Source organism: Choloepus didactylus, chromosome 4 (assembly GCF_015220235.1).
Source record: "Choloepus didactylus isolate mChoDid1 chromosome 4, mChoDid1.pri, whole genome shotgun sequence".
Taxonomy (NCBI): Eukaryota; Metazoa; Chordata; class Mammalia; order Pilosa; family Megalonychidae; genus Choloepus; species Choloepus didactylus.
In genome coordinates, this window is record NC_051310.1 from 89,368,081 (window position 1) to 89,386,031 (window position 17,951).

General features: G+C 42.4%; 1 protein-coding gene across 1 annotated transcript in view; it reads left to right on the top strand.

The window, feature by feature from the left end:
• AGBL1 (ATP/GTP binding protein like 1) overlaps positions 1-17,951 on the top strand; it is a 1,004,372-nt gene that overhangs the window by 249,978 nt on the left and 736,443 nt on the right. The window contains exons 3-6 of the mRNA XM_037832989.1: positions 3,285-3,348; positions 5,017-5,163; positions 7,591-7,722; positions 12,416-12,509. Of these exons, the coding sequence (XP_037688917.1) occupies positions 3,285-3,348; positions 5,017-5,163; positions 7,591-7,722; positions 12,416-12,509 (437 nt within the window). The remainder of the gene's footprint in view (positions 1-3,284; positions 3,349-5,016; positions 5,164-7,590; positions 7,723-12,415; positions 12,510-17,951) is intronic.

Here is a 17,951-nt window from a genome sequence, read left to right on the forward strand (position 1 = left end):
TTCCTTTTCTCTTTCCTCTTTTTCTCATCTCTCCATTTCCTCTTATTTTCCTTTTCCTTGCTCATTATTCATAATTAACTAATATATTAGGGTTCTCTAGGGAAAGAGAATGGACAGAGGATATATATATATGTGTGTATATACTCTGTAAATATTATGAGATTTTTTATAGGAATTGGCACACATGGCTGTGGGGATGGGTAAGTCCAAATTCTGTAGGGCAGGCCACAAGCTGGAACTCTGAATTTCCGAGGAGAAGCTGGCTGGCTGAAGTAGAGATGGAAATTCTCCCTTCTGACTGCTGAAATCATCACTTCTCCTTTTAAGGTCTTCAACTGATTGGATGAGACTTCTCTCATTATTGAAGGCAGTCTCCTCAGTTGATTGTAAATCTGATCAGCTATAGATGCAATCAACTTACTGATGATTTTAATCCACAAAATATCTTCACAGTAACAATCAGTCAGTGCTTGCTTGACCTAACAACTGGACACCAAAACCTAGCCAAGTTGACACATGAACTTAACCATCACAACTTAAATGCATCCCGAATTTTAGAAGCTACACAATATTTGCCCAGGCTTGCCTTTATCTTTATCTTTATCCTCATCCCTTTTTTCAAAAAGAGGGGACATCCTAAATGGGTCCAGAAATGTCAGGGTTGATCAAGGAAATCATTCCAGGGACTTTATTTTCTACTCTGGGCAATCTTGGGCTCTGCGATCTCAAAGGATGGGAGTCCTGCAAACTCCCTAGAATGACAGATCAGTTGCTCTGCTGCTCCTTGGGCCCTAGTTTTGCATTTGTTAGACTAAGCAGTGGTGGGGAAAGGGGCACCAACATTGTGTTCCTGGATGAGTGAAAGTTGCTGCAGGGTTGCTTGGACACTTGGGGATTCAGAGAGTGGTACCTTGAGTGCAGCTATCATGGGAGACAGTATGCAAAGGATAGGCTCAGATTGTCCTTGTTAGATCAAATCTTCCAGTGGGGAAGATGTCAAAGCCATTCCAAGTCTTCTTCCTTGGTAAGCATAGACAGCAAGTGCCTTGGGATATCCAGAGGTCCCATCCCACCCAGAATAGAGGTTAAATCTTGATATTTTGTTCATTGTGGATTTTTTTTCATTAATTTGATATATAAAAATATTGCACTAAAGTTATCTTTATTATCATTATTACTGCACTTTTGGCATCCCCTTAGATTTTGTACTCAAGAAGGTTGCCTCGTTTTTCTTACCCAATTCCTGGTCCTGTCTGAGATGTTGGAATATGACTTCCTAGAGGGTCTTAGACCTGGGACTAAAGAAAGTTTAAGCACCACCCTGCCTTGGGGCATGGGTCTGGACTTCGTGGCTCCCTTGGAATTCTTTTTGGTTTAGTTTGGTTCCATTCCACAAATATTTCTTGTACACCTTCTTTGTAACAGCCACTGTACCAGGTACTTAGAATACAGTCATACATAACACTTGGCCCCTTCTTTAAAGATTTTAATATCTAGCAGGGGTGGGCTGGGAAGCAAGATTATATCCTGATGGCAATACCATGTGGTAAGTGTGACATCAGAACTGAGATCAGCATGATGTGGAGACAGAAGGGACCCAATCCCAGCTTGCGGATGGGTAGAGATTTCATGGGTAGGTTAGTGCACTTTGAAGGATGAGCAGGCATTGACCAGGTGGGGAGGTAAGGAAACCGTGCTCCAGGAAGACGGGAGTAGTGTAATTAAATACACAAAGGCAAGAAACTGCATGGTGTGAGCAGGAAGTTACAAGTAGCTCTATGTGGCTAAAGCACCTATTTTGGGGAGAGGGTGTTGTAATGAACATGGAGGCTGGAAAGATAACCAGGGTGAGGTCACGAAGAACTGCAGGAACCCTATCAATGAGCTACAGTTTTATCCTAACCTGTTGTGCTCGTTTGGATGTATTATGTCCCCCAAGCCATTATCTTTGATGCAGTCTTGTGTGGGCAGGAAACGTATTGGTGTTGATTGGGTTGGAGACTTTTGATTGGATGTTTCTGTGGAGATGTGATCATTCAGCTGTGGGCAAGATATTTCACTGGATAATTTCCATGGAGGTGTGGCCCCGCCTACTCAGCTTGGGCCTTGATTATTTTACTGGAGCACTGTTTAAGCTCAGACAGAAGGGGTGAGCTTGCTACAGCCAAGACGGACACTTTGAAGAATGCAATGGAACTGAGAGAGGAGCTTCAGCTTACAGAGACATTTTGGAAGCAGACTTTTGCTCCAGAGAAGCTAAGAGAGGACAAACGCCCCAAGAGCAACTAAGAGTGACATTTTTGAGGAGCTGCAGCCTAGAGAGGAACGTCCTGGGAGAAAGCCATTTTGAAACCAGAACTCCAGAGCAGATGCCAGCCACGTCTCTTCCCAGCTAACAGAGGTGTTCTGGACGCCATTGGCCATCCTTCAGTGAAGGTGACCTTAAGACTGTAACTGTGTAACCAAATAAACCCCCTTTTATAAAAGTGAATCCATTTCCAGTGTTTTGCATCCTGGCAGCATTAGCAAACTAGAACACCTGTCATTGAGTCCTTTGAAGCAGATGAGGAACTGGCATCTTACTAATGGGAAGATCTAGGATATGCCTTAAATAACATATCAAAACAGGTATATTACAGTGCACAGACCACTGTAAGCCTTTTTCTTGGGAACCTGGATGGGATTGTACTTCTGGTGTTGCTATGGGTTAACTTGGGTGAATTGAGCAAGTGTTCCCTGTGACTGAACCTCAGTGCTGTCTTTTGTACAATGAAGGATAGAGTGTCAAGCATTGCAAGGTTCACTTAGAGCATGGCCATCATATGATTTGGTACTACCCCATGCTTTTCTTGAGAAAGTTAAAATTCCTCACTGTCGGTCATGGAAGTCTTTCCATCAGAACATTTTAGTGGATTTCTGTTTTTGTCCTCTGCCCTCTATTTAAAAAGGATCAAATCCTACTGAAAGAACTGTGAGAACTGTGTTACCATTGTCCCTTTCCATTGCTGTCTCTGTGCAAATTATCAGTGCTCACTCTTTTACCTATCTTGCTGATACCACTACGAGTCCCCACAGAAGGGTCCTGAAAACTAAATATGGTGGCACATCTCCTGGGACCCTTATCTCATTGAGCCCCTCATTGTCATTATTTAAGGAGGGCCCTTCCTCCATCCTTTTGCCACAGGAAGCCTTTCTCAACTCTGCCATTTCCCTGTGCAGCCCTGACCGGCTTGCCTTCTTCCTCTTGTGCTCCTTCTAAAAGCTGGCCTGTGTTCTCATTTCAGAGCTCCTCTGACAGTGAGTCAATCCTGACCATCCTCCAGGTCCTTGATGAGCTGCTTTCTGCTGGTGAGTAGGTCCACACCTGGGTCCGCTTGTGGTGGAAGTGGGGGCATGCCGGCCATGAGCTCTCTGAGGAAGCTCTGTGGCCTGGGGGTTTGCTTTAGCCCAGGTTTCCTGTGAGGCACAGAGTCTCTAGGCCATCTTCTTTTTTCCTCAGGGTTAATTACTGTGAGTAAACTGGGCTGATTGTACTTGAGGTTTCTTAGTCACTCACCCTAAATTAGGTGGAAATTAGGCTCTGGGATGGTCATTCTGTGGTTTCTCATCTGTGGGGCCAAGGACTCCAAGGACCCTCCTCTGTGCCTCTCCTCAGAGAGAGCTAACCCTCAGCGTTCTACCACTCTCCTCCTACTGCTCCCTCCACTCTGATCTGTTTAGAGGGCCAGGTGCTACTGGCAGCCTCTTTACATATGTCAGATGGAGACTGGACTTGGAAGTGCGATATGCCATTGAAGCTTCAGAAGTAAGATGACAGAGGTGAATACGTCTGAATCAACAGTTGGGGCATACCTGATGTTCCCACTGTGGGTCCTGGAAAATGCTGCTTCTTGGACATTCCAACATTCACTCATTGCATTAGAAAAAAATAGCAACACCAAATAGGCAACACCAAAACTAATGATACTCCAAAGCCATCGAGTCTGGAGGTCACAGTTTCAGGAGGAAGGGTCTGTTCACACTGCGTTTTTCCATGGACAGTGCTGCCCTCCACTGGCAGGGTGGCTCCCCTGCAGCTTGCTGAGTGAGTTCTCTGTAGGTGAAGCCTCCTAGGCTCGTGCTGGCTTCAGTTTTTCCAGAGGTTAATGGAACTCTAAGAATGAAACCCTGGGGTTCTCCTTCTGATGCAGGGAATGATTACCTCTCCTCTAGTAGAGGGTGCTGCTTTTCATGAAGATAAAAGATCAGAGGGTCTTCTCTGCTGATAACATCCCTGTTGGCCCCCTTTGGTTAAGTCAGCCTTGCCCAGCACATCGAGAGTCACTCAGGTCCCCTTTAGATTGACACATTATGACTCCTTTTGAGTTTGTCCTTGGGCAAGGTAGGGGAGATCCCTGTTCACACTTTTCTTAAGTAGAGAGACCAATACCTTATCCTAGCCCCAGACCCTCTTCTGAACTCTCTAGGTAGGATTTTTGAATGCTTGTTCCTCAAGGCCTTACTCCACCTGTTTCCATATTTTTACTCCCATCAGTTATTGAAAGCCAACACCAAAAAATCATTATGCCATCAGTAAAATGCTTCCAGATAAGCCATTGTCCTAATCCCTATTACAGATATTTCAAACATATAGCAGGGGGATACTGATGTTCCTTCTTCTATTAGTATATAATTCTGTGTAAGCTGGTACACATGTTTATGTCTGTGTACATACATGTACCCATACACACTGAAGATTCTGAAAGATTCTCAGGGAGGTGCATTCTAGGCTCCGTTTTCACAACTGCTACAGGTAAATGTACCTAGGTTCATAAACATTCCATTATTTTGTCATTTCACAATCTTCCTTTCTCACTCATTGGCCAAACTTTAACATAGTTTGCTTCAAGAACTACATAATCTCACTTTCTGGAAAGTGTGAAATGATCCAATCCTTGCTCTGTCTCTAGCTACGAGGTCTGCCTTCTGCTACAAGGAAAATGAGGGTGATTCATCTCTCCTCTATTTCCCTCTCAGGCACTGACCGGAGGATTCACTACATGATCAGCAAGGGTGGCAGTGAAGCCCTGCTGCAGACGCTGGTGGACTTGGCTAGGACAGAGTCCCCTGACTATGGCATCCTCCTGCCACTCTTCCGGCTGCTGGCCAAAGTTGGCCTAAGAGGTATTCACATTCCCAGATCCCAGCAGATGACTGAAAGGCACTCCTGGGGCTGTTATCATGAAGTGATTTGGGGAGCTCTTGTGGGAAAGTATACAGAGGAAGCAACAGGTCCTGGTGTCTTGAAGGTGATGCTAGGACCAGCCCTTTAGGAGAGGTAATTTTATTGACCATGATGTTAGCTAATCCAAGGTATACTAAGTGGAGCATGAGTCATGTGGGGGAAAGAGGAGAGATCCTCCAAGGCCATTTTCAATCATCTTAAAAAGAAATAGAACATTTCTGCAAATGGCATTTTATTTGGAAGTTCCCTGTATAAGTTACATAAAAGTTTAGCTTCCCTGGTTGAAGGGGAGCAGGGGCCTGGTATCCTGTCCATTTATGTTCCATCCCCACTTCTTTTTCCCTATAGACCCTAAAACACCTCCCTGAAGCCCTAGATCTTCTTAGAGAACAGTTTAAAAACCGAGACATTGAGAATTCATGCAAACATTGCATGCTTGTCATAACATTTAAGTTCCAATTATGGACAGACCTTGTATATATCACACCAGAGAGCTCAGTTCCTCTGAAATGTGGACCTTTGATGCCTAAGGATTCAAGTGGCTCCAATGCCACTCTTTCCTTTCAATGTTTGGATCACTGCTTTGAGTCCAGTCAGCATTCCACTAATAATGACAGAAATAGCATCAGTCAGCAGCATGGGTACATCCCAGACAAAACCAATGCAATTCATTCATTGACTATTCAACAGATGATTACTGCAGGTCTCCTAGGGCCAGGCATTGTTCTAGGCACTGGATGCCCCATGGCAATGAAGACAGATAAGGGGCTGGCTCTTGTAAGGCTTGTATTCAAGTGGGGATGGGCAGAAAAGTAAACAAATAATATTGGAAACTGTGATCAGTGCTATAAGGGAAAGAAAGGATAATGCTACCCTAAGATGGCATGATCAAAGAGAGGTGACATTTCAGCTGGAACGTGAAGCATGGAAGTCAGCAAAGCAGAGAGGGCCAAGATAACTGCAGGTGAAAACAGAAGAGACATGATATATCCCGGTGATAAATCATGTAAGCTTGAAAGTCAGAACTGGATTTCAGGCTTGGCCTTGATGCTTTTAGCTGTGTCACCTTGGGCAAGTCACTTGAACTCCTAGAACCGATATTTCCTTATCTGTAAAGTGGGGGTATGAGTACTTAATTCCTAGGGTTGCTGTGAGGATTAAAGAAGATATTGTATGTCATGTGCTTAGCATGTAGGGCCAGAGGCCTGACAGACAGGAGTCATATATGTCACATAGGGGCAAGAGAGACGGGAGATACACTGGGGCAGTGATTTTCAAGTTATTGACCTTGACGTTACTAATGTAATGATTATGACACCACAGTTTCTCACAGTTTCTGCCATCAAGTGGTAACTGTCTTTGACATTGACATTCAACTTGCCAAGGGCTGACCTGAACAGAAGAGAAGTGAGGTTGAGTGGTCATGAATGGAGCGGGATGGATACCTTTTTTCTGATGAAGGGAATTGGTCATGCTGATTTTCTCACAATCTCTTTACTGGTGTCCCCTGGTCCAGAGGCAGTTACTAAAAGTAATAATTACCTACCTGCAACAATAAATGCCAGATTATTTAAGGCAACAATTTAGACAAACTTGAGGGAAATTTTTATTTTCTTAAAAAATGTTATGACTTTTCAGTTTGAAAATTATCTATCATGTAGAAAGGAAGAGAGAATAATGACCTAAGGAAGAGAGAGTAATGACCTATCACTTAGATCTAACCATTTTGCTGTATTTGCTTCACCTATTTATTTTTATTTAAAATATTTTAAAGAGAATTACAGATAACATTTTGCTCCTCAATACTTTAGAGTGTATTTCTTTGAAAAGAGACATTTTCCTATGTAATGACAATACCATTCTCACAAATCTCACAAAATTAACAATAAATGCTTGATTTATACTCATTCCAGTTTCTCCAAATGTTACCATCAAGTCTTTTACAGATATATTCAAAGCAGAATCCAATCAGGTCCTCATATTGAATTTGAATGTCATGTCACTTAAGTATCCTTAATTCTAAATCTGTTTTAAGGGAAGAAATTTATGCCCAACTGAATAGTAGTTCACGTACAAGGACAACAGAAGCCGTAGATGTGGGGGCATATGAGTCCTACAACTCCCAGGCTGTCATGTAAATATTACTTGAAGTATGATGGCCCATATACATACCCTGAATTAGCTCTTCTGGAGCATCTGCTTTCAATGGGGACATCCTTAGCAGCATTTCCTGCTGGACCTTAAAAGTCTCTTTGGCTATGATTATCCTTCTCTCTCCCTTTCTCCTCTTCCTCTATCCCCACACATTGTAGAACCTTGATAATTCATATGAAAAACAACTCAGGAAGATTGATTTGTGTTCTTAGATAAAAAGTTTGGACAGAAGGCACTGGAGTTGGAGGCACTTGATGTGACATTGATTCTGGCCAGGAAAAACCTATCCCACAGCCAGAACCTTCTTCACTGTCTCTGGGCTCTGCGTGTGTTTGCCTCCAGTGGTAAGTGACTCTATTTGGGACTTTCTGGGATGGCTACCTGAGCTGAGCTGGGACACCTGGAAACCATGTGGGAATCTGATTGGAAGGAGGGTATGGGTGGAGGACAAATATGGTCCCAACCATTTAAATATACCACGAGGATCCTCGGGATCCAGAGGCTCTGGAGTGAGAAGTTATTCCTTCATCTTCTCCTCAGCCAGGTAGAACTCTTGAGTCTTTTTCTGGAGATAGTGGTGAACACAGTTTTTCCCTGGGGGCCACACATTATGGCATTCTAGGCCTCTTTATTAGTACTACAAAGTAGAAAATACCTGGGGCTGGAGTAGGGAAAGAGTTTATTGTTTACTTTTTCCTTATCATATTCAAGGGATAGTGCTATATGCTTTACACCTGTCAAGAATGACCCTCACATCACGAATCTCCACACTCTGTCCCTGAAGATACTTTGATACATTCATTGCAACCTCCTTTACCAAATTTCATCTCATGATCCTTCTCAAGATAGTCCTCCAGATAACTTCTAGATACATCATAGTCCATGGGTTGATAGTCATCTGTCATCTCCTGATTTGGATTATTTCTAATTATCATGATAATCCTGTACTCAGAGCTACCATTTTATTGCTGAGAAAGAAAAATGGAGCTTAGGAGAGTGAAGTAATTGCTTGAATCCATACAGATAATAAGTGGTGGGATCTGAGTCTCAAACATAGATATTTCTAACTCCAAAGCCCGTGTAATTTTACTCTCCATATGGAAACACTTATTTATTAATAGGTTAGATGCTGGGCCTCCTGTAATGAGCATAGACTTTCATTTCTCTCTTCTGATCCCTCTTCTTGTGGAATGAAATTGAGAATTATTTAGTTTTAATGCTTAGTGGAGGAAAGAACATAGGCTTTAAACCAGAAAGACCTGATTCCAGTTTCTAATGAACTGTGGGACATGGGCTCTTTCACCTGCCTGAACCTCAGTTTCTTACTCTGTAGAATTGTAGTGGCAATAAAACTCACTGACCTGGTAGCTGGAATAAATAAGATATTGTTCATGACTCGCTGCCCTCCCCCCATGTGGGACCCAACTCCCAGGGGTGTAAATCTCCCTGGCAACACAGAGTATGACTCCCAGGGATGAATGTGGACCCGGCATCGTGGGACTGAGAGTATCTTCTTGACCAAAAGGGGGATGCAAAATGAGACAAAATAGTTTCAGTGGCTGAGAGATTCCAAATGGAGTCGAGAGGTCACTCTGGTGGACATTCTTATGCACTATATAGATAACACCTCTTAGGCTTTAATGTATTGGAATAGCTAGAAGTAAATACCTGAAACTACCAAACTCCAACCCAGCAGTCTGGACTCCTGAAGACAGTTATATAATAATGTAGATTACAAGGGGTGACAGTGTGATTTTGAAGACCTTGTGGATCACACCCCCTTTATCTAGTGTATGGATGAGTGGAGGAATGGGGATAAAAACTAAAGTACAAATGGGGTGGGATGGGGGGATGATTTGGGTGTTTTTTTTTTTCACTTTTATTTTTTATTCTTGTTCTGGTTCTTTCTGATGTAAGGAAAATGTTCAGAGATAGATTGTGGTGATGAACGCATAACTATGTTATCATACTGTGGACAGTGGATTGTATATCATGGATGATTGTATGGTGTGTGAATGTATTTCAATAAAACTGAATTTAATAAAAAAAAAAAAGATATTGTTCATGGACACGTTTGGCATGTAGTAGTTGCTCGGTATGTGTCAGTTTCCCTTTCTGCCTAACTCCTTTCCCTTTATTCCTTGAAATAATAGGAAGATTACAGATAATATAGAGTATATAGGGTTACTTTTTTTTTTTATAATTATCTTAAGAATACTGAAAATAACCTAATTTTTATTGGTTGATTCCATTAACAAGCATAGAGGGCCCACAAAGCAAAAGTCTTTCTGGGGGAAAACAAGATAGATTCCACTGTTCACAGACAGAGTCTCAATACCTCTGGTTCAGATACTGATCAGAAAGTCAGTCTGTTTGCGAGAGGCTGAATGGACCTGTACAAATCCACCTCCAATAAAGGAAAAGCTGAGTGAGGAGCTGTGACTTTGTGTAAAGGACAACTCTAATTAATGAGTAGCCAGAAGGTGTACCTCCCCCGATAGCAGCTTGCCAGCAGCATAAGATTTGAAGTATCTCATTTTGGTCTCCTAAGGAATAATTAGATTGAATAACTTGCTTTCCTTATTATATATAGTGATTATGGAGATGTAGAAAAATTCCTTCAGCCTGGAGCTCTGAGAAATACCTAAATGCCTATAGGTATGAGGAAGTGGGCATTTGGCTCACATTCTAAGACATTTATTATACCAATTACCTGTTTCATAACATATATAAAAAATTACACGTTCACTCTCTGTACATTAACTTCACTGTTGGAGGCAAATAGAGTTCAAGAAGCCTGTGGATTGCTGTCTCTTTAGTGAATCGTTAGCCACAGTTGAATGTTCCAACAAGCTTTCTGTACAGCTCCTATCTGCAGAAGCACTTGGCTGGAATTGTAATGGGTCTGTGACAGCCAATGAGTTTCCTTTGGCAGCTCTCCGATGGCCAATGGGAATGTTAACAGAGCTTCCAGCCTTGTATATGTACATACAGAAAGACCCAACCTTGGGCAAACAGCCAGCAAGGACAAAGCCAGTGAAGACTTCTTATTGTTATCCTCTCCCAACTCCAAGTCTAGAGTCTTTCATGTTAGAATCAGTGCTCCTGAAACTACTAATACCAGAGTTTTGCTGAATTATTTGCCAAGAATTTGCTCCAGCATATACTCTTAATTTAGAAGTAAGGATGGTGTTAATAGCCACAAGAGTGGAAGACTGGTGGCAAGGACAAGTATGCCAAATCCCTGAATCTGATCCAGGCAGTTACTGCCTGCACTAGCCTCAGGAGGGACACATGCGCAGAGAGTATTCCAGGAATGTGCACTCTTTGTCATAGCTTAGACGTTGGCCCCGGTCTCTATTTAGTGGACTGCACTGGGATGGAATGTGTAAGAGTCTACAGATTTCCATTCATCCACCTTTCCTGAGGCTTGGAGCCAGCCAGAATAAGCCACCCCTGTTTCCTGTTCTTTGTTTCTCTGTGGCCCCCTTGTTCCCACTCACATTTCCAGAAATAAGGCTGGCCTAAAGCATAAGGCATTACTAGGTCTCTGTCTTACTCCGCCAATGTAGTGGAGGAAAGAGAGAAGAGAGTCACATCTCAGAAGATTTAACTTTAACCTTTTATTCTGCCACTGAAAGTTTTGCCTCTTGCTAAAGGGCTCCATTTTGTGCCCTGTGGATTTCTTTTGACATGACCCAGAGCTCTTCCTAAATTGAGATGAGTGGAATGATGTATTGGAGATCTTGGAGAGAAGCCACTGGGATGACCAGATACCTCTCTGAGTTTCTTTCTATTATTCAAATCCATGACTTTGCTTTTATAACCATCCAGTTGGGCAAAAAGGCAAAAATTGTCTAGATTAATTACCACTGAACAGGATAAATTGCTTGTTTTGACATTCTAAAGGTTGGAGGCATAGTCAAGTCATTGCCTCAGTCTTGGGAGATCAAAGTTCAAAAGCTGTAGGAGAACTTGGAAAAAGGACGGAAAAGAAAGGCAGCTATCTTGTTTGGTTGCCTTTTAAAGTGTTTTAGTTTGCCAGGCTGCTTAAAGCAGAAACCATGAAATGGGTTGGCTTTTAACAATGGGAGTTTATTAGCTTACAGTTTTGAGGCTGAGAAAAATGTCCAAATCAAGGCATCATTAAGGCGATGCTTTCTTCCTGAAGACTGGCTGCCAGTTATCCTTGCCTCCTCTGCCACCAGCAAGATGCATGGCAGCATCTGCTGGTCTCTCCCTTCTTTTTTGGGTTTCATGGTTTTCATCTTGTTGCTTCCATGGCTTTCTCTCTTTATATATATATATATTCATTCTGTTTATAAAAGACTCCAGTAAGAGAATTAAGACCCATCCTGAATGAGGTCGATTACATCTTAACTGGAGTAGCCTCAACAAAATGTGCTGCTTACAATGGGACCACACCTACAGGAATGGATTAGATTTAAGAATGTATTTCTGAGGTACAGTTTCAAAATACCATATAAAGTTTTAAAAGAGTCAGTCCAAGTTATATTGAGCCTTATCCCATCCAGTTTTAACATTTCCTCATTTTCCAAATGGTAGAACATGTCTAAGAAAGTCTCTTGTCAGACACTGGCAGTGCGAGTTAATTGGTGTGTTCATGTGCATGTGCATGTGTGTCTTATGGGAAGTTGGTGGTGGGTAAAACAGGCACAGCTTGGATTTATGTCATTGCCAGAAACCTAAAGACCTATTTTACAGAAAGTTCTTCTGCTAAGTAATTGTTCTGCCTACTCTGATTAAGAATACAATATGGACACAAGAAGGGAAAAACCATGTATATCATGGCTTGGGCCCTCTTTGAGAAGGTGGTTCGAGAAGACAGCGTGACTCAGTCTTTCAGGTGATCTTTACTTCCTAGAAAGGGATGAAAAGACCCTAGATTTTCCCTGCTTTAAGTTGCCTTTGGCAAGGAAGGTGATGGACCTCTCTTCTTCTTAGGCCCCCTCTGTAGTGCTAGAAACAGATCTTGTTTGGGTGAGTCAATTACCACTGTGCTTTTGTCTCTCCCAGTCACCACAGGAGCCATGCTGGGGGTTAATGGAGCCATGGAACTGCTCTTCAAGGTCATCACCCCTTACACCCAGACATGCACTCGCACAATCAGGTAAGGAGTACCCTCAGTAGTACCTTCATGCTCTTCACAATAGGTGGCCTCATATATTGCCACGTGGGGCTTCCAGTTCAGTTTGCTGGAGGCTTCTTCCTTGGAGATAGGTTGCAATGACTTTATCCCAAATCTACTTGAATCCCTCCCACCCATGCGTCTTTCACTCTAAACCTCACCACAACTGTGAATGGTCATATTATTTTCCTCATTTTCAGATGAGCAAAATGCTTTTAGAAAATGGCAGTTAGGATTTGAATCTTGATCTTTCAGACTGAAAAGCTTATGTTTTTTTGCCTAAAGACTTTGGGCATCTTTTTTCTCACAGCCGATCTACCATACATTAGTATAGTCCTCAAAAGGCCATCTAGAAGTGACAGGGAAAGTTGGTGCACTCAGGGCCTCTAAGGAGTCAGCCAGTTAAATTTTTGATATGAGATCTGGGCCTTATAATAGTCCATCATGTTTGTGTGCTGGTCTTGAGATGTCTTTTTATGATTGGAAAATGAAACTCAGTCTATTCTCTATGCGTCTGCTTGCTGGAGTGGAGTGAATCACAAAGTTTAAAAGGGAGATGGTCAGACACAAAGGCTTTAGAGATATTAGGAACCATTAAGATCCATCATTTGTGGGAGTGACTCAGCGAGGACCTTGAAAGAATATTAGAAGAAATTTAGCCAATTTCCAAGATATATGGGGTCGTTTGGAAGTAGCATTTCCATGCTCAGCCATGATATTTTCTGCATTCCAGCATCAATCTTAGGCTCATGTTCCACCTGATTATTTTTCTCTTGGGTCATCACAGTAATGCCATTATCATCCATTCTCACCTGCAGCTCTTTACACCAGCATTTCCCAGAGTGAAATACATTATATCACAGTGAAAAAAAAAGTTTCCTCTTCAAATAAATTGGGAAGTTCTGGGTTAAACAAAGTTAAACACGGGTGTCTTCACAGTAAGACTTCTCAGAGTATTTGTAAAGCTAACACATACTGAGAATATCTGAGCTGAATATGTAATATGCCCTGTTCTGAAACTGATTCTGATTCAGTTAGGGAACTGTGTTTTTGTTTTTTTTTTTTTTTGGAGATCATCTTTTTATTGGATTTCCATTCTATGTACCTTATTTTGGAAAAATCTCCTCTAGACTGCAAATACATTGCAAATTGGAACCCAAATAAATTCTACCAAGGGATACTTACCTAGCTGGTACAAAAGTTCAGAGTTACAAACTCAGGAATACAAAAAAAGTGGACTTTCCTTATTTTTCTATAATTTTACTTTATTTCTGTCTTAAGCCTCCATTTATGTCAGATAATGAAAAATATATATCAGTGTCTGGCCAGAAAATTGAGTCAAATTAGTGATTCTTGGGTCCATTCAGGGTTTTGATTCCTCTCCTCTTCTCTCTGGGTTGCTTCTAAGTTCCAAGAGCTTGTGGCAGTGCCAAAGCGTTGTTGGAAGAGTACAGCTTGTCTTCAACTATCCTGTCTCCATTTGGATACGTCATATATCTCATCTGACTTTTATCATTGTATGTGGGCATTTGTTGCTGATGTGTGCAGTAGCAACATACACTTTGGTCGCCACAAGCTTTATATTTTGCCCTACCCACAAGGCCTCTTCTAATATACCTGCTGTCTCTATTCATCCTTTTAGCAGCTCAGAAACATTTGGCCACTTTCTCAACATTCTGTGGAAATCCATAAGGATGTGTGCTGGGTTCACCCATACAGGAGCCTCACTCATCTCTTCTTTGCCACTTGGGTGCAGGTTGTTTGGAGGGCCTTTCTGGGAGACTTGCAGCCTTCCTAGCTAACCTTGGGAATCAAGATCCTAGGCCCCTCCCTTCTAGGGTCCTGTCTTCTCCATTCAGGATGAACTTGGACAGGGTTGCAGGCAGCAAATCACAGGAATCCCGTTCTTAGAGATTCACACCAACTTTACTGCTCCCCTCTCCTCCTGCAAAGGGAGTTTAATTCAAGATCTGATCAAAGGGCCATGGGAAAATGGGAAAGTAACACCAGGGATGCATGGGGTGGGGTATTTCCAATGAAAAAGGGAAAACTTTCGGGGAGCTCATGCATATTTCAGCATTTCTGCTCTGTTTGTAAGAAGTAGACAAGATGGTTCCCCTTCCTTAGCCAAATACCAATTTTGAGTCATTCCTCCATAGAAGAGAGGATTTATCACCAACAATTACAATTGCCATGATGTTTATTATGTGCCCTGCACTGAGCTAAGTTCTTAGCTTGCATTGTTTCATTTGATCCTTTCCTCAGCTAAGAGGCAGGTGCTGAAATAAGTTAAGTAGCATTCTGGGATATAAGTAAAAGGAATGGAATTTAAACCCTGTGTGATACATGAGCCTCATCTCTTAAACCAACACAGGACTGTCTTACATAGTTTTTTTCCAACGTTTTATTTCTAAAACCACCATATGTAAGACAATCATAAGCAGTTTAGAGTTTGTTTAAATTTCTGTTAACATCTAAGTGGCTCATACTCATGGAACACTTGGAACAATTTGCTTAATGTTAGGGATGTCTCGTACCTCAGTTGAATGGCTGTTTCCTGTCAAAGGCTAAAAGTCCATTCCCTCTGCTTTTGAATTCCTTCCCAAAGCTGCCTTGATTTCTATCTTACCGCCATCCTTAACAACAAGATAAGAACAAGGGTTATCAAATCAGAAGACCTCATCCTAGCAGATTCCTTAGCCAAGCCACTCATTTAACCTCTCTTAACTGAAGTTTCACATTTCCCAAAGTGTGAATTATCAAGTCCTACCTTCCAGGTTTGTTGTGGGCATTAAGAAATAATGTGTACAAGCTTTGTAAATAGTGAAGTGCTGTACTACTGTTCATTGTTATTGATGCAAATATTAGATAACTGGCTGCCTGCTTCAGGTCAGCTAACAGAGGCTAGAGAAGAACATGGAGATGGGAAATTTCTGCCAGTAGCCCCTTCTCTCATGAACTCCATCCTCAAAATAGTAACTAAGAAGTGCCCAAATAAATTGCACTCAGCTCTATTTGGATGCCAGAATCCCTGGGTTTGAGGGGCTCTTCCAGGAAGGGAATGAGGTGGTGACATGCCGGGGGACATGGATAGTCCTGCTGAGTATCATCTTCTTAATGCTAACAAGCTATGGGGGAGTTATTACAGGATGCCTTTGTAGGAACAGATGAACAGATGCCTAGTGTCGTGTGACTGTGATTCCTCTCTCCTGTGGAGAGTAAACCTGTCCTACTTCTCTAGCATGAACCTAAAATTAGTTGTGCAGCTGTCCTGCACTGGAGCCCTGTCTCCAGATAGTATACAGGGCAAGATTTATGATGGAAGCACCAACCACATACCTTTTAGAGGGAAGTGGCATGTGGTGTAATGTCACTAACCCTCTGTGAACTTGTGTAAGCATTAAATCCCAAGGGAGGCTATTGCAGATCTCTTGTACTTCCCAGATAGCCTCCATCATGGCCGGGTTTTGTGGTCATCCACTTGTGCTGCCTTGCACCTCTTCCTTTCCTCTGTCCCTTAGGTTTACCACCCTGGTCTGAATAGTTGTTGTCAGACTTTGACTGCTGTTACAGCCGTCTGATTGTCTTCTCTGCCTCCAAAGCAATCAGGGATGTGCCCCGACCTCCCTTTCCAACCTTATCTCTCATTCCTCCTCCCATCTCTCTTTCCAGCCAATTATCCCTGAATGGGACAGGCCCTATCCTGCCCCAGGTCTCAGCTCAGGTGTTTCCCTCCCTTTGGAATGGCACAGATGCCTTATTGAATGTAGAAGTTCTAACCATTCTTGGGCCCCACCTGACGCTACCTGCTTCATCTCACCTTTCATTGGATTCCAATGAGAAGAGATCTTGCCTCCTCAATGCTTCTCCAGCACTTTATTAATACTTTTCCTTTAACATGATCATGTTTAACTGTGTACTGTGCTGGACTGTGTGTCTTCTTTCCCTCTAAATCGAAACATACTAAAAGTAGAGATTGAATTATATTTTTCTTGCCATTCTCTACAGGACCTAGCCCAGTTCCTGGACTATGGAAGGTGTTTAATTCAGTTGAAAAGAAATATTTTAATTAAATTTTTTTGTGTTTGTGTGAATTACAATAAATAAAAACCAGCGTTTATTGAGTGTGCACAATGCTAGGCACGTCACATTTATTCTCTTATACTTCCTTGATCCCAAGCTGGCTCTACCTGTGGGGTTCCATCATGCCTATACCTGCCTGAAAAATGATGTGGCAGGCCTACCAAGAACTCTATTTGTGGAACTGAAACCTCAGAGTGAGAGCCAGCAAATGTCAGCCTGAAGGAGAACAAATTCTCACTCACTGAAGGGAAGGAAAAATTCAGTATCTTTTGTCTCTTAGAGTTGTCTGGAGAGCTGACAGAGATTGGCAGAGGGAAAAGATCTGAATTTGAAGGGATGTGGGTGGGTGGGGGGCAGCATTCACCTTAAAACTTTGCCTATTTGAGACAGGCTTCCAGTATTTGGTCTGATAATTGATTCATCTGGGGATTTAGAATTTCTGGGGAAGCTTTTTATAGAAATAGGGAGGAGGAAATGATACTGAGCCAAAGTGTGCCAGTTCTTGCTAGTTTGCTCTACTGTGGACAAGCTTGTTTATCTGCACCAAAGCTAGCTTTGAGCTGTGCAAGCTAAGCAGGAAAATTTATTAAGGCAAAGATAGATTGCTTGTCTGTGACTGACTCATCTTGTGACGTTAGAAAAGGTTGGATTCACTCCATGTCTCAATGTCTTTTGCTAGTAGCTGTCCCCTTGTTGGCTTTTTTTTCCAGGATGGGCAGAGGGTTCTGGTGATGATAATGACCATTTTCACTGGCCTTCCACTTCACCATTTCTGTAGTATGGCCACATCTGCTCTGATCCCATTGGATCCTCATTCCATAATATTTAAACCAACTTCTGAAGCTGGGTTATCAGCTGTCATCATCAGCTTCATCGTGGCTTTTCTTGCCTCATAAACATCAGATTCTGTTAGAAATGGATTGAGTCTTCCTGGCAGAAGCTGGTCCTTGAACCCCATTTTACTCCCTGATTATTGCAACCACACTTTGTGAAGGAAATCTCAGGACTGCCCGCAGGCTGAGATACTTCCTTTATCCCTCACCAGACAGAACATCTTCATTGTCTCTGGAGCTTCCCCCAAAATACAGGAATTCAGGAAGTGTGCTATTTTCATACTCACGGAGGACAGCATCTCCAATATTCCCACCCACCCAGTGTCATCTTTGGGCCCTCAAGCTTCGATTTATACTCATCAGGCACAGGGGTCCCAGGGGCATGGGCTGCTATGGAGCTGTGGGGTTCAGAGGCTGTGTGCTCTAGAGCACCTGGGCTTGAATACCATAGCAACAGGATGAGATGGGTGTGTTGGGTCTTCAGCAAGCCTCATAAGCAAATTCTTCA